At 40.5% G+C, this 27,358-nt stretch overlaps 1 protein-coding gene across 1 annotated transcript in view; it reads left to right on the forward strand.

The window, feature by feature from the left end:
• OTC (ornithine transcarbamylase) overlaps nt 1-26,770 on the forward strand; it is a 28,532-nt gene extending 1,762 nt beyond the window's left edge. Inside the window, exons 2-10 of the mRNA XM_021552983.3 lie at nt 2,292-2,430; nt 3,029-3,110; nt 10,475-10,562; nt 15,999-16,152; nt 23,022-23,144; nt 23,815-23,868; nt 23,973-24,122; nt 24,632-24,769; nt 26,711-26,770. Coding sequence (XP_021408658.3) covers nt 2,292-2,430; nt 3,029-3,110; nt 10,475-10,562; nt 15,999-16,152; nt 23,022-23,144; nt 23,815-23,868; nt 23,973-24,122; nt 24,632-24,769; nt 26,711-26,770 — 988 coding nt within the window. The remainder of the gene's footprint in view (nt 1-2,291; nt 2,431-3,028; nt 3,111-10,474; nt 10,563-15,998; nt 16,153-23,021; nt 23,145-23,814; nt 23,869-23,972; nt 24,123-24,631; nt 24,770-26,710) is intronic.
• The last annotated feature ends 588 nt before the right edge of the window (nt 26,771-27,358 follow it).

Raw genomic sequence — 27,358 nt, forward strand, 5'->3', positions numbered from 1 at the left:
AGTGGTGAATATTTCTCAGTCCACTTCTCAATCATGCCAGATGGTGGAACAAGACCAACGAACAGAAGCTGTTGTTTGGCAAATTCAGATTAGATAATCTTTAAATCCCTGGAAGGAATTGCAGGCTGAAATGAGAAAAACAAGGAGTAGCCCCAAAGCTGCTCTGGAAACAAGGAGGCAAGGAGAGTAGGGAGCAGCAAGCAATTGCATAGATTTTAAAGCAGGACTAGTTTGTTTTTTTCCTCACAAACAAGTTAAAAAAGGAAATCCCTGTTCTGAAAACTTAAAGTAATTAAAGATGTTCCGCTTATAAAACTATTTTCCTTCAGAATATACACAATAAAAATTAAAGCAAATCCTCTGAAGTATAAATGAAGTGTCTTGGTATTCAAGAGTGGATGTCAGTAGTTTTTCTTGGTGGGCTGTTTTTCATGGTGTGGTAGAAACTACCTGACCCATGAATGCCACTACACTTGCTTCCATTTTCTTCCTCTCTGCTTTGAGCTGCCAGGGTGATTGAAATGTCCAGCAGACAAACATTTGCTGTCTGTTCTGGGAGCCCACACGGCTTTGGGACCTTGTCACCTGAACCTGCACAGCTCCCCTGGGAGGGACAGCAGAAACAGCACCCCAGGAGTCTCAGTAATTCCCCTCTGTGATCCGTGGCACACACTGCAATGGTCTGGAATTCCAGTTTCCAGCAAGGAAAAGATGTTCCTGCTCTCTGAGGCAAAGCTCTGAAAGGGCTGAAACCCAAGTGGAGCAAGGTCTTACAATGACACCTCACTGCCAGCCTTGATAACTTAACCCAGGGCTGGTTTAGCACATGGACTGGGAAAAATGATGTGGTGAGACTCTGGCTGAGGTACCACAGGTACAGATGGACACCAGGAAAGAAACAGAGCAGGCAAAGAAAGGCAGAAGAGAAAGGAGGACACGAAGAGCACCAAGCTGAGAAGGTGGCACTCTGAAAACCAAAGCAGAACCTACTGAAAAGGAATGGGACAGAAATAAATAATTTGGAAAGCCCTGAAATGGCTTAAACCCAAGTGGAACAAGAGCCCTGAGGGCCAGCCTGCACATGGAACCTCTGCCCACCCTGGCTGTCCCTGGCTGTGTCCATCTGGCCAATGCTTTGTGCCCTGTTTAGCCCACCCTCCAAAGCCAGGGCTCTGCACTGTGGGGCTCAGGCTGATATGTGGGATTGTGTCCAAAGCCTCACAGGGGTGTATCTGGGCATATTTTCCTAGCTGTGGACTTCAGGGCTTGGCAATTAGCAAGGACTGCATCTGAGCCTAGTCTCAATAGTGAGCTAAAGGGGAATATAAAATAGAAATACAATTGGAAATAGAAAAATATTATCCGGACTCAGTCCACTTCTTTGCAATGTTTTTGTTTCCATTTTATTAGATCAGTCTAAAAATGTTGCCTTTAAATAAAACACATGTTTAGCTCATACACATCAAAACCTTAGCAAGAGCACAGTGTGGGCTGTGTAGAGCTAAGGAGGGCTGCAAGTACAAAGCCAGAGAAAGGGCTGAGCTGCCACACTTCCCTGTTAAACTTCCTGTGAAACATGGGCTTGGCCAAGACTTTCATTAAGATGCCTCATCTAATCTAGAGGAAATTTGATCATGTAACTTCTGTGGGTGATTATCAACATCCAATTTCATTCTGAAGTCCTAAATCTGGATAGAGGCCAGAATGCGCTGAATAAACACCACATGTCCAGAATGTCTCGTGTGGTACAGTAATGCTGTTTAGTTGGGCTGTTTTTACCCTTTTCCCCCAGTGTAATGAAGAGATTTCATACACATTTATAGAAATGCCACCTTTTGTGAGAGTGGGGTTGGAATGTGGCAAGTGTCTATTCATGCACAAAGCAAAAAGGAGGGAGAAACAGCACTGAGATCCATTTCTGTTATTCTGACCCCTGAAAGGGCAGCTTTGGGGTCTACACATAAGTCACTTTTCCAGATTCTGAATGGCTTTATTTAACACGCAGCATGCAGTTGCCATATGCATCTCAGAAGACAGAAGAAAATACATCTAATGTACATTTTATAACACAATTTAAAACATTGTTACAGTGGCCATCAATATAGTGTCTAGTGACATGAGGCTGTCTGACAGGAGTAATTTAAACTAATTAACGCAGTCTAGCAGGATGATCCAGCTGGGTCATGTGAGGGGAGTGGGAGAGATTTCAGGCGCTTGCTCACTGGCTTTAGCACATATATAATTTTGTATTGAATGGCAAAAAATACACATTTTTTGCTCTTTTGACACAGGTATGGGACACCAGCTCCAATGAATGTTGATCTGAAAGGTCGGGACCTCCTTACTCTACAGAACTACACAGCTGATGAACTGAAGTATTTGCTGTGGATGGCATCAGATTTGAAACAAAGGATAAAGCATGAAGGAGAGGTAAACTGATTTAACTGTCATTTATGTCCCTCAGATGTTCAAATAAATACTATTCTCAAGGGTATTATGAAAAAGCCTTTCAGCTGTCTTGTCATAAACAAAATCTCCGAAGCTCTTAAATACTATAAATCATGTGCTACAAGTCAAAGAACCTTCCTGTAAAGTGTCCAGAAATAATCTTTAATATTCTTTAAACACTTCAGAGGACTTTGTTAGTGGAAAGGTTAAGCAAGTTTGTGCAGCTAGCTCCCTCTTGTCAGCTAACCCCATCCACCACACACAGTGTACATGCAGCACTAAATGTAGGAAATGGAAGACACTTCCCTGCATGGGATTAAATTAATATCTGAGTTCTCCTTAATGCTGGCTCCAATTGAGTGCCAAAATGCAGTTGCTTTTGGGCCTAGAATTACTTCTTTGCCTTTAATCTTTCCACTGCTAATAAATTTATTGAAGGGCAGGAGAACAAAACCAGAGGTAAAAAAACCCACACTTTTGCAAATTTTCTAATTGTGAACTAAAATGTGCAAGAAGTATTTCATACTTTAAAGAGTATAATGATTAAAAATTTGAAATAACTTCATTTTTCATGTTTCAGTATTTGCCTTTGATGCAAGGCAAATCTTTGGCCATGATTTTTGAGAAGAGAAGCACAAGGACAAGATTATCTGCAGAAACAGGTAGGTCTGAGCAATGGCACAGTAAGACTTTATATGGAACTGTATACATTAAGTATGTACTGAAAAGCACTGCATAATTTTGCATTTAGCATTTGTACTCAGGAGAAACCTAAACTTTGAAAGCAAAAATAAGAAAAGACTATTGTCTGCTTGTGTTTTCACCTTGCATATTAATTTCACAAGCACATGGCTTTGGTCACTGAAATTTTGGCAAAATCTTCCAAAACACAATAGATCAGAAATAAATTAACAGAAGTAAGCATATCTGATGTAAGCTCCCAGCTGTACTGGCAAGATGTATATTTCATAACATCTACTTCAGTAAGCATCACAAATTTAATTTTGTGCAAGATCTAATAAATATTTTTCTAAGGTAATATGAATTACCATTGTTACATTTCAATGTGCTTAGGCTGGGAATAACAGTAATGCCTTGATATAAATGCAGGAGAAAAATTAACATGATTACCTACAGGGGAAGATAATTTGATGGAGACTCAAGGATATTAGCCTAATAATATCAGGCACTGGAACATTTTTCTTGTAGGTTATACTGAAACATGTACCTATGGTATCTTTATTTAGATGGTATTTGTTTTGAATTCAATGGCACTGCTGAAATAAATCACTCATCAGTCAATCCTAGCAAAAATAACTCTGATCTGGTGACGCATCAAGGAAGAACTTGCTCATCTTTTATTTAAGTTGACCCAGCATCCTCACTTCTCCCTAGTAAAGGAACAGCAAACCTGTTGAGTATTCACACTTCTTTACAAGAGATGTAAGAGAAAAGGTAAAAACAGTGGAAGGAAGAATCAGATACATTAACTCCAAGCATTTCTGAGTTTGCCTTTGTGTTTTCTGGCACAGCCATTTGCCTGCTGATCCTGCTCTATAGGCAGACTTGTTGTTGTTTTCTGTTTTCTCCTGATAATAAGGACTTACTAATGTGCATTCCCTCTCTGTGAAGACCACCCACCTTTTAATTCCTGAGTTTTTAGTCCAGTTTCTTATTTCCTGCCATCCTGGTATGTGGCCAGATAATGGATTCTCTGGATCTGTTTATCCTTCATTCTTCCATATTCTGAGGGAAACACTGCTTAGTCCTCAGCTTTTGAAGGCTTATGGAAGGGGGAAGCTCAGGAAAGTTCAAATGAATTAACTTAAGGATGGGAGTTAATGCACATAAATTCATCCAAGGGAGAATTAAGCTCCAGTGAAATAAAACAAATGTATTTCTGAGTGAGAGCCTCCACAAGAGAGTTCAATGCAGTTCAGCTTCTGTGCATTAACTTCACACCTTCAGAAAATTGGTCTTAAGTCTGTTAAGCCTAAGACTTTGCTTCAAAGGCAGACTCAAGTTTTTTCTTTCTGTCCACAAAAACTCTATACATTTCAGCTGCTTTTTTAACATACATGACTCCCTCCTTGGAATTTCTAACTCGAAACAAATGTGGAGTCACATGTGTTCCTTTTAGCCAAACAAGATAATTTAATACCAATTTTCTAATGTCTAGTGAAAGTGGACAATTTCAGTGGATTTAAGTGTTTATTTATAAAAGTTCCTGACTCATCTCAAATAGCACTTCCCAAGAGTTGCCCCTTTAATAATTTGAGAGAGGTCACTTGTAGGGCAAGGTCCTGGGGATGAGATTAATCTAAACAAACCTTGCAACTCTCAGAACAGCTAAATCAATGCATTTCATTACATAGCAGAGACTTGGAAAGCATTGATTACAAAGTCTTCGCTGTGAAGTGTCTATGAGTTTGTTGGGACATACTAACACCATGGAAGTGTTTTCAGAGATCCTACTGTCCCTGTGCTTATAAAGAACATTATTGAAAAAGAAATAAAAAGAATGGTTGAAGTTTGAAGTAATCTCTGAAGGCCATCTACTCCAATCCCCTGCTCAAGCAGGGTCTTCTAGAGCCAATTGTCCAGGACCATGTCCAGAAGTCTTTTGAATATCTCCAAGGATGAAGATTCCACAATCTTCTGTGGAAACTTATGCCATTGTTCAATCAGCTGTTCAGTAAATAGAATTTGCTGTTCAGAGGGATCTTCCCAGTTTGTGCCCATTGCACTGCTGGAAAACACCTGCCTCTGTCTTCTTTGCCTCCTCCCTTCAGGTGTTTATATACATTAGCAATATTCTCTCTGAGCCTTCTGTTCTCCTGGCTGTGCTGTCACAGCTCTCTCAACTTTTCTTCTCATATGAAATATGCTTCAGTCCCTCAGCCACTTTTGTGACCCTTTGTTAGCATGGCCATACCAACTGTATCCCATATGCCCACGTTTCTCATACTGAGGACCCCAAATCCAGACTCTCGGGGTCACCAGTGTGGTATAAATAGGAAAGTTCACCTCCCTCCACCTCCATTTGTCTGGTGCAGTGCAGGACACCATTCACCACCCTTGCTGGAAAGGTACACACACTTCTGGTGTGTTCAATTTCCTGTCCACCAGGATCCCCAAGTCCTTTTCTGCCAAGTTGCTCCCCAGCTGGGAGGCCCCCTTCATGTCCTGGTGCAGGGGCTGTTCTTCCTCAGGTGCAGGACTTTGTATCTCTCCTTGCTGAATTTCATGGGGCTCCTGTCAGACCATTTTTTCCAGCCTGTCAAGATCCCTCTGGACAGCAGCATGACCCTATGTTGTACCAGCCACTCCTCCCAGTTTTGTGTCAACAGCAGAATTGCTGAAACCACACTTGGTCATCGAGACCCTTAACACGGGTGTTAAACAGGACTGGTCACAAATGGACCCTGAGGGTACTGCTGGTCATTGGCCTCCAGCTGGACTTTGTGCTGGTGGTCACCACTCTCAGGCTTGGCCATCTGGAGAGTTCTGAACCCATCCCATGCTCTGCTCATCCAGCCAGGCCTCCTCAGCTTGGCCAGGAGGATCTCATGGGAGACACTGTCAATGGACAAAATGAAGTCCAGGTAGACAAAAACCACTGCCCTTCCCTCATCTACCAGGCCAGTCATAGAATCATAGAGATTGATTAAACTGCTCAAGCATGACTTCCTCTTGGGGAAGTCATGCAGACTGCTCCTGACAATTTTCATGTCCTTAATCTGCCTAGAAATGGTTTCCAGGATTAGCTGCTTCATCACTTTCCCATGGATTGAGGTGAGGCATCTTAGCCTGTATTCTCTGGATCCTCCCTCTAGCCCTTCTTTAACTTGGGGTGATATTTTTTTCATTTCTACCAGTTGTCCATATCAATTGAAGATTATCAAAGCATTAATTTATGATGCATTGTAATAGATCAGTTGATATTTAAGATTTTTCAACATCCTGTTTCTCTGGACTGTCTTATTCTAATGACATTGCAACTGTACTGACTAACACATCTCTTCTTGGGGTACAATTCCTTGCCTCTTTAATCTTGTCCTAATGTGTATTTCTGAAACCCATATAATTTTACAATTTCTAAGATAAGCACTGATGTTGTAAGTTTAATGCAGAACTAGAAGTAACTTCCATAGAGTAGTGGCAGAGTAAATCCAGTTCTATAAGCCTAGGAGATTTATTTCTATCTCTGGCTATTTTATTGGAAAATGTGACATATCTGCTATTACACTGGAAAATGTCACCTCTTCACAGTCAGAATCCCATACCCATTCTGCATAAAATTTTGTGTACTTTTTGAAAACAGAGCTATTCATGTGGTCATATATTACTTGTAAAATAAACATGCTGAGGCATGGCACAAAGGTGAATGACCTGTTTTTGTTATAGCTTTGGTGTAAAATAATCTGATTGCTACTGTTGTTCTTAAAATATACAGCTGCAGTTATGTTTTAGTGAATAAGTCATAAATAAATCCAACCATCTCATACTGAATGCAGACAATATTTCACCAGGGTAGAAACAGAGAGGAAGCAGTGCAGGTAGGAAAGCTCAGCCTACCTTCTCTTGTTGTGCACTGGAATATACAAGATCTTAACAGCCTTAAAGGGGTTCAGTGCCATTTGTTTTAGTGGAATTACTCCCAGTCACTCCTCCTACACAGTGGGGTGAGAGGAACATGATGGCCATGCCTGAAGACTGCTACAGAGTCACAGAAATAACTGCATCATAGCATATGAACTATAGTGGGGATGGTATTATATGGTACAGGGTCTGTTTTCTCTTGGAGTGGCTAAGTGTTATTTAGCTTGGCCTCATTACAGAGGGCCCAAATTAATTCTTAGTTTACTCTTCACTTAAAAGGGTAGCTTAAAAATAACTTTTAAAAACTGCTTATCAGTTTTTAGCTTCTGCTTTAAAAATGTTCTCTAATTGCTGCCTAGAAGAGTTCTTTGTTATCAGTCTAAATGGAAAAATACCTCCTATTTTGTAAGTCTGGGCATGCAATAAGGAAATTAATAAATGCAAATCCATATGTCTTGAAATTCTGAAAAAGATCCTGCCTTTGAGTCTGAGAAGATGACTGTGTGTCTCCTGGTGACAGCCCCAGAACTGTGTTGCCAACTTGTGAACTACAGGAATCATTTTGGCTCCTTTGCCCCATGCAGCAGGGACAGCCTGGGATGAAGATTTCACTCATGTCCCATCTGAAAAGGTCTGCATAAGTGGGGTCAATAATATGCCACAGCATGAGGCATGAAACTGTATTTTGAAAACTAACAGTAGTGAGAATTGTGGACATGAGGTAATAATCCATTCTGGATTTGCAGTATGAACATTTATTAGTTTATTGAAGATATCACAATTCATATAAATATTTAGCATGTGGCTTTGGATATGACCAGGTTGTGACAACAAAGGATTAGATCGCCCAGTTTAACACAGCACTCCAATGTTTATTTGCTGAATTGGTGCCTGCATACCTTCAAAAGTCATCTTTTTTTTCCACCTTCTACTGGTAGTCTGGATGAAAGAATCTGAAAAAGATTCTGTCTCTGCAACTATATACAAAGTTAGAGCACAGAGCTCCTGGATTTCCAGATGGAAAGTTTTGTATGGAAATATGTTCCCAGGCCCTGCACAGATGGCCAGTTCATGAGCAGAAAACCCAACACATCTGGGCTCTGCTATGTACACAGGCTTCAGGTGGCAGCTCTGACTGGGCTGCCTGATGTCTGGCAGTTTGGAATAAATGTTCAGATTCCCATTTTTTCACCTGGGCATCATTTCTAGAAAACAGAACATGTCCATCGGAGCCTGCCTAGACTGTGAATCATCTACCAAAGTGTATGCATTTAGAATCCTAAAAGCAGAGCTGCTGTATTGTGTGGAACTTGCAGGAATAAATAACTGGCATAATTGTATATTACTCCAAAAAAATCCACAAGAATTTGGGAAGGAAAAGGAACTGCCAATGACAGTTCATCCTTGAGGTCTTGACTTAAAAATTTGCACTGAATATATAGGCTGTAATGTGTAGTTTGCATACCCTGTCCTTTAAATACAGTGTTTGTGTCTGAGCTGCAGAGGGGAGGTAAAAAAAGTAATAGTAGAATAAATGGTGCTTCATCCTTAGAAGTTTGCGCTGTCTGACTTGCAATATTCTTGAGATTTGGAGCAATCCTTAATGAAAAAAACAAGCAATTTAAAAGGGTCCATTCAATAAAATGAGTGTACACTGGCTAGGGGAGCAGAAATTTGTCCTTCAGGTGGGACCTGGAACATCATTACTTTTAATCTGACATTAAGGAAATTGAAGCAGTCCAAAGACAATGACTTTCCAGTATGGTTTTTATCTATTGTATTTTAAACTCCAGAGGCTGGCTGATCTGATGCAAAGCAGAAAACCTCACCTCAACCCTGCTGCCAGCAGGAGATGGAAGTTAATAAGGGTTGCTCTGTGTAAGGAGCCCAGCTGTGGGCCCCAGATCTGCTGCTGTACCTGTTTGTTTTATCTGTGAAAGGTTTCAGTGCTCAGTCCTGAATTAATCCTCTTTTAAAGAGTAGCTGTGGGATGAAGTTTTTAATCCATGGCAGACCTGTACAGCCACAGTGTTGAAGCTGCACTGCTGAATCTGTCAGCAGTGCCATCTAATGGATACAGCCAGCTTGAGCAGCTTTTGACCTATTCTTCTAGGTTTTTCTTCCTTTTCCACTCTTATTTTCTCTCTCTTTTTAATTTTTTTTCTAACAGCACGAAATTCATCAGCATCTGCACAACATCACAGTTTGGTAAACAAAGTGGGGGTCTCTACTCTTCTGTGCTGTATGCAGCCTTTTTCTTCCTGGCAATATAAATATAAAGATGGCCTTCTTTCTAGGTTTTTGTCACAATAAAAGACTCGTGCCCCCACAGTGTTGTCTCAACAAAGCTGGTTTGTCCATACTAAGATTCTCTGGAAATTTCCCCCATCAGAAATGCTAATGACAGGGCAATGTCTGCCTGCAGAAAATCTCTGTACTGGAAGGGAGTGATAGTTCATAAAACAGCCCCATCAGGCCCCATCCTCCCAGTGTGGCCATGAGGGACTTTACACTCAGATTCAGTATAAAGAGGACTCAGACTTAAACCAGGCAAATGCAGAGAGGCTCAGATGTTGGTGAAGATGTTTTCTTCCCTCTCTGTGTCAGATGGTTACTTGTGATAACTTTCTACTGGTGGTGTAATTAAAATAAAGCAGCAGAGAACCTGAGAGTTACCCTTAACATGTAATTTGTCTTCATCCAAAACACTGTTCAGACACCTTTGAAGTTCCCCAAAGTGTTTTTTATTCTTAAATGATGCTCAAGTGTTTCCATGGTTTCCTGACCAGGAATGGATTTTACTCTTCATACCTAATCCATCCAGTTCTTTGGGCCTTCGTGCAAATTCCTAATTATTGCAGGGTAGAGGCATGCTGGCAGGGCCTGAGTCCTTTCCTCTTCTCTCTCTCACATTATCATTTTTAATGCATTTGAGACCAAATTCAAGTTTGTTACAGTGTGTGAGGAGGGTTTTCTGTCTGAGTGGCTTTATATGAAACACAATGTTGATCCTTACAAGAATGTGGAAGTGCACCATGACTTGGATGGTCCTTCTCAGATGAAAAGTTCCATGAAGTAGAAATGCAGCATGATAAATGGATTACTTGGCTCTTAACAGGGAGCAATAGTGATGCTTGTGGCAATGTGTAGCTCTGGAGGTTGAATCACTGTTCCTGTGATCACAGATAGGAACTCATGGCTAAGGATTTCAGTAACACATACATTGGAGTGGGTTTATTCCAAAGAATATTTATTTGAAATTTTGTGTGTCAAATGCTAATAATTTTAACATTTTGATATCCTGATGATTTCTATTTTTATTTTTGTAAATGTATTTTATGTCAAGAAGGTTTTTGACTCTTGACTGTAAATATGAGCTGCTGGTTTTTAATTTATCTTTTTAAAAAAATTTTCCTCACTGTAGGATTTGCTCTCCTTGGAGGACATCCTTCCTTCCTTACAACACAAGATATACATCTGGGCACTAATGAGAGTCTTACAGATACAGCAAGGTTGGTAAAATGTTACTTGATTGATCACTGCATTTGGTTATTGATTGGGCTGACACCTGTCTTACGGAATTTTGGAAGCTGATAATTTCTTTCTGGAAAATGTCAGAAGGCAGTCCAAATTTCTTAAATATTTACAGATCAGCTCACAGAATCTGTAGCTTGGTAAACCTTTATTCCATCCTCTCAAGCTATTCTACACTTCTCACACTGAAAATTATTTTGGCATATAGGGTGTTAATTAGAGTTACATTTACAAATGGAACAATTTTATGAGCCTCAGTAGTCATGTAATCCCACTGATGACAGCACACACAGTCTAACAAGAATCAAACTTTCTAGTTCTGCTTGCCTTGGAGCAAAATCAAAAAGCAAAGACACAATTTCTGTTTGTTAGGCCAGCTGCTGGTGGGCTTAGCCTGCTGTAGTAGCGTCCCTGCAGTGACAGGGTGGCACTGAGGACCTTTCTGATCCCCCCATTTCAGCAGCATAAAACTGGACCAGCACGTTGTAGCCAGTTTCAGATTTCCTGCACCCTCCTTCCAGCTGCCAGGACTGCTGTGGAGGCTGGGCTGTGCCTCCCTTCTCTCGATGGCATCCCTGGAAGATGTCAGTCATGCCCAGAATCACACGCAGGCAGGGCTGGGTAGCAGCCTGTCTCCACTACAGTGGCAGGGAGGACCCGAGCTCAGAGTTTTTCTACAGTGGACTGCCTCTGATGTAGAAGAAAGCTGGCAGAACATGAGGTCATGTTTTGCAGGTGCTCCCGCTGTTTTCCACAGCATTCCAGCTATTAAAGCTTCATCCAGCCTTAGCATCATCCTGCTTTCTAGGCAGCCTGAGGTTGATTCAGTCAGGCCTAGCTGTTGGAAGGTTTTTTTGCTCTGGAGAAAGATATTAGAAAGATATTGGTTGGATATTAGGAAAAAAATTTTCACTGAAAGAATAATAAAATACTGTAATTGTCTTCCTAGGGATATGGTGGAATCACCATCTCTGGATATGTTTAAAAAAAGACTGGGCTTGGCACTTGGTGCTATAATCTAGTTGTGGTGTTAGGGCATAGGTTGGACTTGATCATCTTAGAGGTCTCTTCCAACCTTATTATACTGTGATTCTGTGATATGCAGTGTCAAGCTCATCAGGCTCAATTCAAAATGTGCAAGCAGGCAGATGTGTTCCATTGCCTTTGCTGAATACCACAGTTCTCAGAAAGTGGGAGAGACTGAGAACTGTGTTGCTGTTCTCTGTGATGAAATCCAACAAAAATTGAAGAAAAAAAGATCAAACATTTGAACATTTTAAATTTTCCTTCCTTGTTTTTTTTTACTACTGAAATGGAAGACATATGTATTGATAGTAGAAAGTAAAAATCTCAATCCCTTGAAGCCTGGAAGTACTTAACTCTCACTCTCTGCTAGATACATAAATCTGCCAGAATAAAAGTGAGCTGCAACAATAGAATCATAGAATATTTTGGGTTGGAAGGGACTTTAAATATCATCTTGTTTTAACCCCCCTGTCATGGACAAGGACACTTTTCACTAGGCCAGGTTGTTCAGGGTCTCATCCAGCCTGGCCCTGAACACAGCCAGGGATGGGGCATCCACAGCTTCTCTGGGCAATTTGTGCCAGGGCCTCACCATCCTCACAGTTAAGAATTTTTTTCTAATATCATCTAAACCTACTCTCTGTCAGTTTGAAGCCATTCCTCACTCCAGGGTCTTGTAAGTCATCCCTCTCTATCTTTTGTGTGGACTCTGTTCAGGTATTGGAAGGCTGCAATTAGGTCAGTCTGGAGCTTTCTCTTTTCCAGGCTGAATAATGCCAATTCTTTCAGCCTTTCCTTGTAGGTGAGATGCTCCCTCCCTCTGATCACCTTGCAGCTCTCATCTGCACTACTGCCAAGCTGGCTGGGAACCCCAGCAGCCAAACCTTCAGGAAGGGGAAGGAATGGGCCCTTCCAAAGTGCTTACCTGTAATAACCTTTACCAGCATTCTCCCAGCAGCCGTGCAGGACTGCCACCTGGAGCTTCTCTGCCAGTCAGATGCCAAACCTACAGCAAATCTGACACAAAACCAGATATGCTTAATATAGGCTAGTTTTCATTTTTCCTTCTTCCCAAATGTGACAGTAAAGGGACATTAAATCTTTTGTTTACAGTGTCCTGAATGGCCTTTGCACAAGCAAAAAAGGAAAAAGGCAGACAATAAACTACAAGAAACAAGACAATAAATAGAAGCAAGTAAATCTTCCAGCTGTTCTGAAGGCATCCCCATTCTGTGGATAAAGTTCCTACAATATCCACTTCCCAAGCAACCTTCAGCCCCCTTTTCTCTGTCACTGCTTGCTCTTCCAGAACAGGTCCCTATTTATGACCCTTACCTGGGGATTTTGCTCCTCTGCTGAGTCACAGCTCTCACCTGCTACATGGACAAGGTTTTCCCAAACCCTGTCCCAGTAGAGTCCCAGTACTCTGCTCCACTCCTGCTGTCACTAGCACAAATACCACTGACTGCATCATCAAGGCTGAGTAGTTTACCCAAAAGAACAACTGGAGTGTTAATTCCTTAGTGCTTCTTGTGAATGAAAGATGACATCCCAACCTCATTCAGTTAATGTAAGAACAGAAAAAGAATGCCTGTAGTAGACCCAGAGGGTATTTCAAATATTTACAGGCATGTGTCTGGGGCTCTGAAGGCCTTTGAAGTACTGGAGATTGAGACTTAAAGCGAAAGGGACACAGATCTATAAAAGTCACAGTTTTTATTAGAACTGCTGCAGGTAAGGGTTGAAAGCATTGCTATTGTGAACATTTTTTTAGTGACTTATTACCTGCTCATAAATCAGTTCCTCCATGCTTCACAAGACATTTACATTTATGCTGACACTGTGGCAAAAAGTTACCGCCCATTAAGGAGCTCTGAACCTTTCAGTGCTGTTTAACATGTCTGATCTATTACCTGAAATGAAATATAAGTACTGTGTCTGTATTTCTCACTGTGGAGCAGTTCCACTGGGCACCACTAAAGCTCAGTGGCCATCAGGTTCAGTGGCAGCCCTGAAGTGCTCAAAGGGTGATTTAACCAGTCCACTGGAATTATTAGGGCATTAATCTCTGCATTTATGGGGAACAGGTTTATTTTGCTGAGAACACATCCACTGTCTGTCCCTGTGAGACTGTGAGTGAAAGTGAAGTAGTTTTATGAGAATTTTAAAGCTTTTGAATGGATATAAAGTGTCAAAACAAAAGCAAAGCTACCTTGCATAGCAGTATACAAAATATACATAATAGACACGTATGCAAATACCCCTTTTTCAAATTCCAAGGTCTGCCATACTAAAAAGCCATACTCTGTGTTTTATTTTGGATTCCTCAGAGGATACAGTTGAGGAAAAAAAATCAGGTTTTTTCTGTAGAAATAAAAATTACTTTGAAAAGAGAGACATGCAGCATTTCAATGTACTCAGTGCTCCAATATAGCATATTTGCAGGCTCTGGGATTTAGAAGTTCACAGTCTCAAGGTTTTGAAAAGGAATGAAAAGAGAGAAAGACCTAGTCATTGATAGAATAAGAACATTAAATGAAGTCACCTGATGAACTTGTGCTTACAGCCCTTAGCTTCCAAAACTTCACTTTGATAAGACTCCTATATATTCAGGATTTTTTTTCCTATGCAATTCTAGCCTTACACACTTTCCTTTAAACTGATTAAATTACTGGATATTTAATCATTCCCCTGTAATCACAGACCTACAGGTGAGGGTTATTCATGTCTTCTTCTCCCCGATTAGTTTTATTTTGGTTTCACAAAGAATAAAGCCAGATAACAGCTGATTTTCCTACTGTAAAACATGACATCTAGAAATACTAGCAGACGGACTGTCTGATGTCCTGCTGGTAGGTGTCTAATAAATCTGATATCTACTTCTAACAGACTAAAGATGAAACTCCAGCAGTTTTCACTAGTTGATTTTGACTGAATTTTCCCTAAAGGCATACCCTATGAAGGAACCATCTTTAATTTCTTGACCAGCTGTGTCAAAAAGAAATCAGCTGTCCTGACATTCTAAAGGAAAAAAAAGATATAAGGAAAGTGAGCAATCCCCCAGTGTGATTGCCCCTTTCCCTTGACTGATGGGGACTGGCTGTGCCTGGTTTAGGGTCCCCACCAGTGAGATGGCCAACAAAAGGAACATCACATCCCTGGTGGCCAATTCAAACAAAACAGGCTTCCCCCAGAGAAAGGAACTGGTGAGCTAAGAAGGAATAATGGTACCAAACAGCAAGTGTTCCAGTACTTTGTAATCAGTAAATACCTTCCTTGCTCAGTTCCTCCTTTTTATTTGTAGCTTCTATTGACAGTCTTTTCTTTAGAGAGAGCTCTACAGGCAATCTTGTAAGATTTTATAAGAGCTTTGCTTGTGTGAGGAATGTCTGATGTCAGTAGAAAATACTTATTACTGACTTCATCAGAAGGCCTTGCTGATGATGGTACTAACAGCCTTATTTCCACAAGAGGAAGTGCAAGAATTTGTTATGGCTAATCAGATAGGCAGATACTGCAAGGATTTTTTCCATATATTTCTAATTCAGTCCTCCCTTGTTTTGTTTTAAGGTCCTATTTCAAATAATACGAAAACACACAAAGTGCTACTTCAAAGTCAGGCTTCAGGGCCTGATTAAAACACAGAAATGCAGAAAAATTAAGAGCTCCAATCCATATTTAATTTATCTAAAAAAATTCAGAATATACTATGCTAATCTCTGTCTTTCACACTTCAGCAAATTAAGTTAATGCCAGAGTGGTACAGGGTCTTCTGCAACCCCTTCCCTTCTTCTGAGTTTGAAATTTGGGCATTCTTTGAATGCTGATACCGTGTGAGTCAATACACAGGTGTGTAGGTAGGAGAAAGCAGCCTGTTCTGTTTCTGTAAACAATTGTGGTAATCTAAGACAGATCTGTATTGCTGACCCTCACAGAGTCAGGCTACCGTAGAGAATCTATAATATACAGTCAATGCTGCATTTGTTCTTTGCTAAAAGACTGAAAAAAAAATAATATACCTTATCTCTTCTGAGGTTATCAAATTCTTCAACTGTTACAGTATTGCACAATCTCTTATCTTAGTTCAGAGAGCTTAACATGTATCAATGTTCCATCTACAATGAAGTGCTAAAGAGAAAAGAATATAAAATAGAACAGCAGTTTTCATTTACTCACTATAGTAGTGTTAGGAACTGAAACTTCTTACTTATTAGCAGCTTGTTAAATGACTACATTTGAGCCTGTCCTGCAGGCATGATAAATTATTCAGATAGCTGAACAATATTGATTCATTACCATTTCTCATTAATATTTATGTGTTGCATGGTGAAGAGTGCAATAGGGGTATATTTATTATGTTTGACTTGAGTATTTTCTGCCGTCTCTAGGGTGCTGTCCAGCATGACAAATGCAATCTTGGCTCGGGTTTATAAGCACAATGATCTGCACCTAATGGCAAAAGAAGCCACGATCCCAATAATCAATGGATTGTCCGATTTATACCATCCTCTTCAGATTTTAGCTGATTACCTAACTCTTCAGGTAAAAATAGAAACAATTTTTATTTTTTTTTTTTGCAATTCTTAGTAAGTATTTGGGGAAGGCATCTTCAAAACCATTTTCCCCTTGGTATTTCAAAGTAGTAATTACATGGCACTTGTTGTTTAAAGAGATCTTCATCCAGCAATATAATTAAGAACCTGTTTAATTTAAAACAATTACATAGTCCTATCAGCTGTAGTGGGACTGAAGTTAAGCATAAAATTAAGTATTTAATTGGAATTAGTCTGCAATTCAAAGAATGTACAGAGGGCTCTACATATTAAGACAAACATTATAATCTCACTCAGGCAAAGCCAGCAAAAGTTTTTCCATTGTCTTAAAAACACTCAGTGGTTTGCTCTTGATTCCTCCCTAATCTATGGACAGTTTAAAAGGAATTACTATTTATGTATTAGGAAATTGGTTGAACAAATTTGTTTTGAAAAGCCTGTTAATGTTAACCAGTTAACATTAACTGTTAATGATAACCAGTTTAAACTTTGCTCACATCAAAGAACAATTAAAAAATATAGTATTTTTTATTTTTTATCTAATGTAACAGTGGATCTGACAATGGGATAACATTTTACACACAGAATACCAGATGTTTATCTGTGAACAGAAGGACTATGTGGTTTTACAATTGGTTGAGGATCTGGTTTATAAAAAAGATTATTATACTCCAGGACTGGTTGACAGCTATGATGATCTCCTCTGACCTTGTTTATTTACTAAACAAATAAAAAACACACTGCTTGAAAATGGTAGGGCAGAATAATTTCCTGATTAATTCAGCTATGTTTCTTAGCTGTTGGGGACTTTGCTATGGGACATTCAGTGTGTGGAAAAGATCTAGTGAGAGTAATAATTAATTATTCATGCTTTAAACCTTAAATATGGAAAGATTCATTTGTTTGGTGAAAATCACTTTTTTTATTTTAAGTATTTTTTTGTAATTTTTTTATATTCACAGTGGAAAGACCAGAAAAAATTGGTGAACTTGAGACTAAAATGCTTACAGACCTCAGGATAAGGGAGATTTGTGAGATCACACTGAGCCAGCCTCAATGTTCAAATTGCATAAAAGATAGTAAGCTGTAATGAGAACATCATCATTTTGTTGTAAGCACTGTATGAAAAATATAAGACAGGAGAATCTCCTAGTTGTGTTTTGTGGGGGGTTCTGTCTTGGAAACACCTTATTAATTAGCATTTTATCACTTGTGAGAAACACTCTTCAGAACAATCTGTGACTCGCCGCCCACACAGCCATGGGTATCTCTGCCCCTAAACATGGTTTTATCTGGGCCACTGCCTGTGAGCACCCAGGCTCTCCGTGCTGCTGCCCTCTACTCCCCCTCCAGTTAATGAGGAGAGGCCAAGGAGCATCCCAGTCACCTCCTGGAGATGCAGCTCTTTCTGCACTGATCTTAGGGGGAAGCCTGTGGAAAGCAGCAGGATGAGAACGTGCCCTGCTTTCCACCCTCTGCTCCTCCTCCTTTGCATCCTCATACAGGACAGGCATGGCAGAAGCTCTGGCTGAATATGAGCCCACAGGCTGCACTCTTCCCTGGCTTGAATTCCAAGGGCAGCACCAACAGCTGGGTGCTGAGGGTGTCCTTGCTGCACCAAACACCAGGGAGGATGCCTTTGGTGATGAAGAAACGGCTCCACAGCAGTTGGTGCTCAAAAAAAGGACATTTTTGACATGGAGAGTGAGCACTTACAGAGATCACAAGGAATGGCTCAGCTTTTATACAGACATTGAAGGTTGTTTTTTTAAATTTGCAGCACTTTCACACTCAGCCCAATAAGCAGAGCACCATTTCCTCCATCCGCCCATCTCTCCCTGACTCTTTCCAGCATGTTCCTTAGCCCAGAATTTGTCAGGAGGTCTTTATGGGGCATCTGGGTGGCCACCCCTCTGTGCCAAGGGCATGTTGCACTGCTGGTTGCTGACTCAATTTCCACTCTTGCTTTCTTATCCAGGAGAGAGGAGCAGGGGAGAGCTCTCAGCAGCTCCCTGTGGGTGATGGCACTGCCTGAACTCTCCCTTTCTGTTCCTCTGCTCCCTTTTTTTCCTCTTTGCACTGTACAGTGAGTTGGAGAAGACTGGAGTGGCATGTAATGAAACAGGGTTTTAATCATATAATGAACTTTGTCAGGCCACAGAAGTGAGATTAAATTTTGAAGAGGTGTGAGCCACAAGGTCTAGTTGCTACTTACCCCAATCAAGCTTCTCACAGAATTTTCAGCAAGATGTCATCCAAGTACTGCCTGCAAGAAGATTAATACAGGGATGTGGAATGGTACTACTGATTCTTTAAATGAGTTGAAAGACCATATATAACATTTAGTCTGTTTATATGCAATGCAAAGACAATTTATTTCATTTATACATATATGTAAACTACAGTAGTGGCACCGACTGCTAGCCTAATATTTAAATGTACCTACAGATTTTGAGCAGCTTATTTCTCTTTAAAAAATGTCTCTTCCCTATCCCCATAAATATTTTCCTGCCTGTATCTGTTCCTCCCTGCTGTCAGTACATACCCAAAATGTAGATTTTTATTTTCTTTTTTTTGTTCTTCTCTGTTTTCCAGTGGAGCTCTATATGCACTCTGGCCCTCTTCATGCTTAGCACATTTTTCTATATCCTATTAAGTTTGTTGTGTGTGTGCCTTCTTGAACCCTCCTCAAGAACTTTCTCTTTGGTCTGAAACTACATAATTGCATGGTTTGTTTTGAAAAAAAAATTCTTGCTTATAGCTTCTATTCCCTTTTCACAAGTTCATTTTAGTATCGTTATTTTAGTATAGTCCATTGCATCCCCCAAACAATGCAGTGGTTTTCTTTTCAGGGCTGTCAATTCTCATTCTGTATTCAGGGCAAATTCTCATCCTGGAAATGTTCTTTTCAGATCATGCAGTGTGTTCCTGTTATGAATACTCGGGTGAGATTCCTCAGGTTCAGCATCCTCCTGCCCCATGCCTTCTTCCTGAGCAACCTGGATCCTCTCACATGTTTGAAATCTAAGCTGCTCAGATTAATGCCCTCTATTAAGCCAAGAAAAATGTTTTTCTTAGCCTATATATACACTACCTTTCTTAAAGGTTGTGTTGAATTGAGTGTGCTTGAGCTATAACCCACTCGAAATGGTTGCAAACACATAAAGAACCTGTTTTTGAGGATTTGGGGATTTGGCCTTTAAAGACTGTGAGTTTGTGAGCACACACTGAGCCCCTTAACTCCTCTACCTGTTCTATAACAGCCACAAGCTGGGCCCATCCAGTGTCCCTGGGTGTCCTGGGCAGGAGCTGTGGCTCAGCTTCTGCTCTGCTCAGCGTGGCTGGAGGGCAGCATCACACAATTTGTATTCCAGAGACAGCCCAGGTATTGACATTGATTCAATTGATATTAATGTCACTGGCCAATCAGCTCACTTGTAGCTGACTGCAGGATGGCCAGACTGGTAATTAGAGTGGATCCATATGCCACTAGCTTTTTATGTCACTGGTCTGGGGGGAATTTTCTTTTTCAGAAAGCAACGGTTGGCATAAGAAATACATCGGTGGTTTCTTTTTAAACAGCATAACAAATAATGTTGCCCAGCTTGAAAAGGGCTTCAATATATTCTCAAATTCTCCTTGCTGTGTGAGCCCAAGACCTCAAATTATTACAAATTTCAAATTCCTCACTACAATCATCCTTATTATTCTAACAATTAGACATCCCAACTAAGATCTGTCCTGATCCTCTAAAATATACTGTGTCAATAACCATGACAAAAACCAGTGTGGGAGTAGGAAAGATAACTGACCCAGCATCTGCCTTAAGCCCAGTTTGAGAACATGAAGATCCAGGTTTGCCCAGTTTCTCATTTACTGGATTGCACTGTCTCCCGAAGGGCTAAAGCTTTGATTAGTCCCTGGCATCACATTTTAAAATTTGACAGATTATTGATTCATTATTCAAAAGCTTGTTTTAATTGAAGGCTGTTATGACAGTTGTGGTCAAACATTTCAGAATTAATCTATAATGGTGTCAGAGTTTCAGTCTCACTGGAAGCAAGTCCAGGCAGAGGCAGACACAAATGTCCTTAATTAGTTAACCCAGTCTTCTCTACACATACAGGGTCAAGTCACTGAGCGTACTTATTTTTTCCCAGAGTTGCCTACACTAATACACTGCAGCCATGGATAAGAACAGAATGAAGCATTGTAAAAGCAACAAGAGGGTGAGAAAATTGAATGCAAAATTGGTATTACTTATTTAGCTGGGATTTTTCATGAGAATAACACCGGCAAGTTTTATGGCACTACAGCAGCAATAGCTACTTTGCTGAAGAGGCTTCATAGGGGAGAAGGGCTCTAGACTTTCTAAATATGTTATTTTTTTATGTGGCTTTATAGGAGTCATGTTCCAAATGTAGAGTGAAACTGCAGAACACCCATGCAGGAGTAAAGCCTATATCAATATAACGTAATTTGTAAAAACTGGGGAAGGATACAAAGGGAAAATATCTTCAGGGGTTCTGGTGATCAGGTGTTGTAAAGGCTCTCATTTAATTTAGGGTGTTACTATCATGGCAAAACACGTTTAGCAGGATTTCACCTGTGATTGTGTAAGCAATAAAATAGGGAGTGGACAAGAGGGGAAGTGTGTTTCGTTACTGCAACTTTTGTGTTCTGGTTCTGACCAACAGTCACCTCATCTTTGCTGGAAGCTGACGGTGTGTGTTTGCTCATAAGCAGTACAGTCACAGTCACAGTGATCTGGCTTTAGATGAAGAGGTTTGAATTACAGCAGCAGTGTGCCAGTGGTAGCATAAAGCCTAGCACAGGGTACAAAACAGGCTTCACTAGCACACACACAGCTTGATTCTGCCTTGCTGTGACTCCTTCCATCAGCAAAACATCTTCATTAAAATCAGCTCATCTATGTCCACTCTACACAGTAGTCACTGCAGACGTGGTTTGCAATTTGCAGTGTGTATCAGGGATCATTATACAGACACATCCAGTACTCCATATTTTATCTGTAACAGCTAGGAGATTGGGAAAACAGAGGGAAGCACTTAGTATGCACTGTGCTTCTTTTAATGTAGAGTAGCAGCTGGCAATAAAGTGAAGTTGTTTAACATAGCAGTGTATTTGTGACTCTAGTCAATGCTTTGAGTATTAAGGCTGAAATGTCTATTTTTAAACAGTGAGATGAAAAGAACTCAGGACTGTCTCACTTGCTTCTGGCTGTGGGTTCTGGTCTCAGCTATCACTACGCCCTAAATGGAAACACCACCTTAAATAAATGCTTCAGTTTGGCTTTCTCCTAGGAGCACCATTGCTAGGAGATGTGGAGGGACTTTGAAAGATCCTTGGAGACCTGCAGAATGGTTATACTGAAATAACTTCCCTGTCCACACAGTCCTGATTTGTTCTCCTGTAAATGCCCTTGCAACAATCTCTGCCAATGAGCCTGCTGTTAACAAACTTTGGCTGAAAAAGCAATATTTTTGCAATACCATAGTTTTAGCCCTTAAACCTGAACAGTCTAGGACTCTATCCAGTTTAGGTATTTACAGCACTTTAATGTCATTCAATTTTCAAGTACTGCTATTTTTGACTCAAAATTGTGGTCACTGAAAGAAATGCTAATAACTTTGTTCTGGAACAACTTCACAAACTATTTGTTTAGGAGAAGCTGCTGCCAGGAGAGGAGGGGTGGTCCCAGCCCTTTTCCTGTTCAGTCTTTTGGCATCTTTTCTGCAACTGCCTGCAAGGTTGCCACTTAGTACAGTGTGGATGCTTATCCTCTCTGACAAGCACTGAATCATGTCACACAAAGTGTTGAAACACTGCCTGGCTTCCAGCTACTACAATGCTATTGTAGCATGGCCCAGATTTGAACTAAGAATAAAAGACTCTTCATAAATTGTTTAAAGTGATGAGATAGAATTTTACAGAGCAGGCTTATAGGAGAATTTGGTAATGTCTTTGTAAAAATTTTGGTATCAGCTTAAGTGCCTATAAACATGCATATTTAAAACAGGGCTCATTAAGGAGTCTGGAAATATGTAACCCCTGTTATTCTTGTTCCTCCTTAGGCCTTACCTGCTTGGGGTGGAGGAACAGAGTAACTGCACATGGGCTGGCTGTAGGTGCCATCAGACACAGCCACAGTTAATTCTGTAATGCTGTTTCAAGTTTGGGTAATCCACATTTTTTAAAAATCCCTGCAATCTTTGGTTGAACAATGGAAAACAAATGCTGCAGGCCATGAGTGGCACAGCTGCTGTCAGAGTGCTGTTCTTTGCTGTCCTGTGCAGCTGAGGGGTGAGGATGCATTCCCAGGACCTGACCACTGCCATAGCCGCAGGGAACAGCGTGCAGAGGCAGCTAAGCCATAACAAACCTCAACATGGACATTTTCACAATTTGGGGAAAAGCTAGGAGTTCTATTCCAGGCATTAGGACTGTCCCTACATTAAGAATTTCCAGCATTCACTGATGTTTATGAGGCCCAAAGAACAGCTGTACATCAGTGATGCTAAAATCACTTCATGTCTGGTGCTGAATCTCTCAGCATGAGCCTCATCACGTGGCACATGTACCAGCATGTCCTTCTCACATGTGACAATGTGTCCTTCTGCAGGGGAAGCAGCAGCTCTTGGGTCTTCTTGTAGGACACGGGGGGCTTTCCTTCTGTGAGAATCCTGCAGGAGCAGCAATTCCAGGTGTGGTCCGTGCAGGCAGCACTTGAAGGCAGCCAGCTGCCTTTGCACAGACCCTTCTGATCATTCCCTCTTGTCCACCAGCCTGCCCAGCTGCTCTGGGAGGTCACCCCAGAGCTTGTGATTGCTTTGGCAGGAGCACTATGCAGGCCTGAAGGGGCTCACCATCGCCTGGGTCGGGGACGGCAACAACGTCCTGCAGTCCTTCATGACGAGCGCAGCGCAGCTGGGGATGCACCTGAGGATCGCCACTCCCAGGGTAAGGAAAACCACAGCCGTGCAGAAAGGAAGGCAAACTGCAGCCAGGCTTGTCTCAAACACTCAGGCATTGCTCAAGGGCCCCCGCTGGGGATGCCTGCATCTATCCCGAGTGTCTGTTTTCAGCACTAAGGTACAAAGTCCCGATCCAGTAATTTGGATGCAAAGCAGGAGTGATTGTACTGAGCCCAACATCAGAAATGGGAATATCTGACAGGAGTATAAATCTAAATCATGGAGGATCACAGTTCCATTTGATAAAGCCTTACAAAGACATCTCTCCTCATAAAAAAAAAAATAAATCCTCTTTCAGATAGGTGGAAGCGTTACATCTCATTTCATGTAAACTGGTGGTGCAGCATTTTAGAATGTTCATTGTAATGCACTATAAAGTATTTTTAAAAATCAGTTTAGAACAAAAAATTAAATGTTGAATATGCATTTAATTCTGTAACTGACAAAATACATTTTTATTATGTTTTTAGAACAATTTTCAACACTTTACCTCCAAAATAAACTTTCATAAAACATTGTTTCCTCAAGTTTTACAGTTCTGAAAGGTCCTTCTTCCACGGCCAATGGTTCAATAAGTATTTTTCTGGCCATTCTTATTAATTAGTGAAGATCTTATACATGTCCCATGATGTCTTACCCATCATCTCTTTTGTCAGGGCTTTGAACCAGACCTCAGGATAACTAAAATATGTGAACAGAACTCCAAAGAGGTAGGAGCTAAGAAACAGCCTAATAGAATATTTTGAATAGAGTTTATTTTCATTATAAATGAAGTTCCTTGTCTTAGTGATCTTCCTTATTTTATTTACATTAGCATGGTACCAAGTTACTTCTCACAACAGACCCTTTGGAAGCTGCAGACAGTGCCAATGTCTTAGTCACAGACACATGGATAAGCATGGGACAAGAAGAGGAGAAGAAAGAAAGATTAAAGGCCTTTCAAGGTTATCAGATTACAATGCAGGTAAAAACTGAGATTTTGGGTTTTATTTACATTTTTACACTTTGAATTTATAAGAATCAACATCAACCTAGCATGAGTTTGGGGGGTTTTTGAGTGGGGTCATGGAAAAGCCGGATGCAAACCCCCCTCCAGCTTAGAAAACTCAAAGTGATAACAAAGTTTGAGTTATGTCATACACTCCCCATGGCTTGGCCTCTTTCAGAGCTTCCCAATGAGATCCAGATCCATGTGCAGCAGAGGGGTTTCCACTCCCCTTCTAAAGTCAGAGAAATTGGAGTGACTTTTTGACTTTTGTGAAGTCAGCATTGAACTCTTACAGACTTGCATGGAGATATTCCCATCTTATTCACAGATGAGGAATTCTTTTGAAGTCTGTGGAATTCTTCTGAGTTCATCATCCAAGTAACCAGAGTGGGAGTTAATATAAAATTTGTTAACCTTTTTACTCGTTAAGGATTTTACTAATATTCTCACATATGTCTTTATTTTATATGCTTTTAAATCTACAGACTGCAAAATCTGCTGCTTCCAACTGGACTTTTTTACACTGTTTACCCAGAAAGCCTGAAGAAGTTGATGATGAAGTATTTTATTCTCCGCAGTCATTGGTTTTCCAGGAGGCTGAAAACAGAAAATGGACAATTATGGTAAGAAAAAAAAAAGAAAATAAGAAAACAGTATTTGGAGGTTGGGGTCAATTTTGTTCAGGTTTGAATTCAACCTGGTTCCACAAAAAATAGTGAATGTTAAAACATATGTTTCAAATTTACCCCAGAGCACATCACAATTTTGACTGTAGACAACATTAGTAGCACAAATGTGATCTATTTTGGTGATATTCTGCCGTTGCTTGACCCAGGTTTTATCACTAAGTGAAATATACAATATAAACCGTCACTTTTTTTGGCAATGAAATCACTGGATTTACTCTAATGATTAACTCAACTTCTCAATTAAAACATGTTACATGCTGAGGTCCCAGGGTCTGGTCTTAGAAAAGGCAGTTTCCCAAACACATAAAACCAGCTATTTTCTCTCAGGAAAAGCTGCTGCTGACACCAATGGAACTTTCCCTGAGAAAATGCTGGAAGAACAAAGATCTGAAAGGTCCTGAAAAGTTATGGTGTGGGTGATGCTGTGTGATCATGGTACCATGAGGGGACACTCATTTAACACAAACCATAACTCCCCTCTCAGCATTCCTGGAATTTCAGAAAATTACAGCCAGATCTCAGTAGCCTATTATTTATTTTTGGCTTTAGATCCACCAAGCTGACAAAAGCTAGTGAAAACTTTCAGAGGTGAAAAGAAAAACAGAGATGGCATGGTCAGAGTTTTGAGATGAAGTCTAGATGTGTTCCAAATGAATAAATAAGGGTTGAGTGTTGTGTTTGCTAAAACCTCAGACATTGGACTCAGTCAAAATTACTAACAAATTTGTGTTAAATTCATAGTTTTGTCCTTAAAATTCAACAAAATGCTTGTATGTTTAATTTGATTTTGCAATGCTTCTAATTGCCCTAAATATTATTTAAAAAAAAAAAAAGGCCCTTTACTTTGGGTTCCAGATACACATTTTTGGGGGGTCTAGAGGAGATGAAAGAAAAATGTAATTTTTGTATTTTATCAACCTATAAAAATAATGAATGTATGGGTCTTGTGTATATAGAATTTTCTACCACTTGTAGCATGGAGAGCAAAAAAAAAAAAAAAAGCAGAATAGATTATTTGCTCAGCTGTAGATGCAAGCAGGGCTGAGTGCAGCCAGGGCTGGCAGCACTGAGGGGATGCACAGCTGTAATTCAGGCACCTCTGTGTGCCTGGGCTGACCCTGGCAGTGATGAGGGAAAGGAAGGACAGGCAGCAAAGCCCCTGGGGAGCCCCCCCAAATCCAGTGCTGGGCCAAAACTGTGCAGTCAGACCTTGCTGTGAAATCACAGCTCCAGGTACAGAACCAGGTAAAGCCTTGCCAAGGCCAGGCAATGTGGGGTTTGTTGTGAGCACAGGCGTGGGTGGGACAGCAGAGCTGCTGCAACACCACATTTCATTTAGCTGATGAAATCACTCCCATTTCACAGCTGTGCAGGCAAGGCAGGAGGGGTGGATGGCACACTCTTAACCTCAGTGAGGATTTTCCATGTTGCACTACAGAAAGTATAGCTAAACTGGGATAAATTTCAGAGTCCATATTCCAGCGTGGCTCTCGCTGATGCTAATGGCACAAGGCAGCCCATGTGATGTCTGGGTACCTACAGCATCTCCTAGAAGTAGCTGAGAATACATCACAACATGCCAAAAAGGCCTCAGCATTTGATCTAAATGCTTGTGTGAATTGCTCCTAAGCTGTCCATTAATATATTTTGTCCACACTGAGAAAATCTATCAGATACAGAACATCCTAACTGATTTTCAGCTCTTGCCTGATTCATCATCAGAAATTCTAGCAAATAAATCTAAATGTGCCATTTTTGTCAGGATAATAAGTTTCAACACAAGGCTTCAGAGCTGGAAAATATTTCCCCCTTATTTATTTTTATGGAGTATCTGTTTCCAATGTGATTGGATTTTTTCTTCTCTTCCTCCTCTAGGCTGTCATGGTTTCCCTGCTGACAGATTACTCACCACAGCTACAAAAACCCACATTTTGACGCTTGGATTCCTGCCAGGAGAAAAATATTCCTCATCAGCAGAATATTCTGGTCTGTAAACACATAGATCTTCTTCAGAAAGGACCAAGGCAATGAGTGATTTTTTAAATAAAACCATATAGTTAGCTGTATAATATTGCATTACACTTCTGAAAATGTTCAAGACAATAAACACCATTGCAGAAGCTGCTTTTCATCTGGATACTCCAAGCTGGCTCTCCTTTTTGGGGATCAGCATAATGGAAAACATTCCAGGGCTGTACCTTAATGGCTGGACCTACCAGCAGCATAGGCATGGTATAATCTACATGTAGGTGTGGTGGGCCTTGCACTGTGGAATATTGATGCCTAAAGATTTTTAGCTTTTTCATATATTTGTAGCTTTGTAGATTTTTAATATACAGTTGTATCATTTCTAGTGCTTTTCCTACCCTCTCTCACATTTTAGAGCAATAAACTAACCCTTTCTAACACATTCTTGAAATTCTGTTTAGTTTTATTCTCAAGAAGGGAATTTCTAACGAGAACACCTTGTTTTTCACCAGAATTTGAGAGACATAACAACATATAGGACAAACAACCCTGTGG

The sequence above is a fragment of the Lonchura striata genome, chromosome 2 (assembly GCF_046129695.1).
Source record: "Lonchura striata isolate bLonStr1 chromosome 2, bLonStr1.mat, whole genome shotgun sequence".
NCBI classification, from domain to species: domain Eukaryota; kingdom Metazoa; phylum Chordata; class Aves; order Passeriformes; family Estrildidae; genus Lonchura; species Lonchura striata.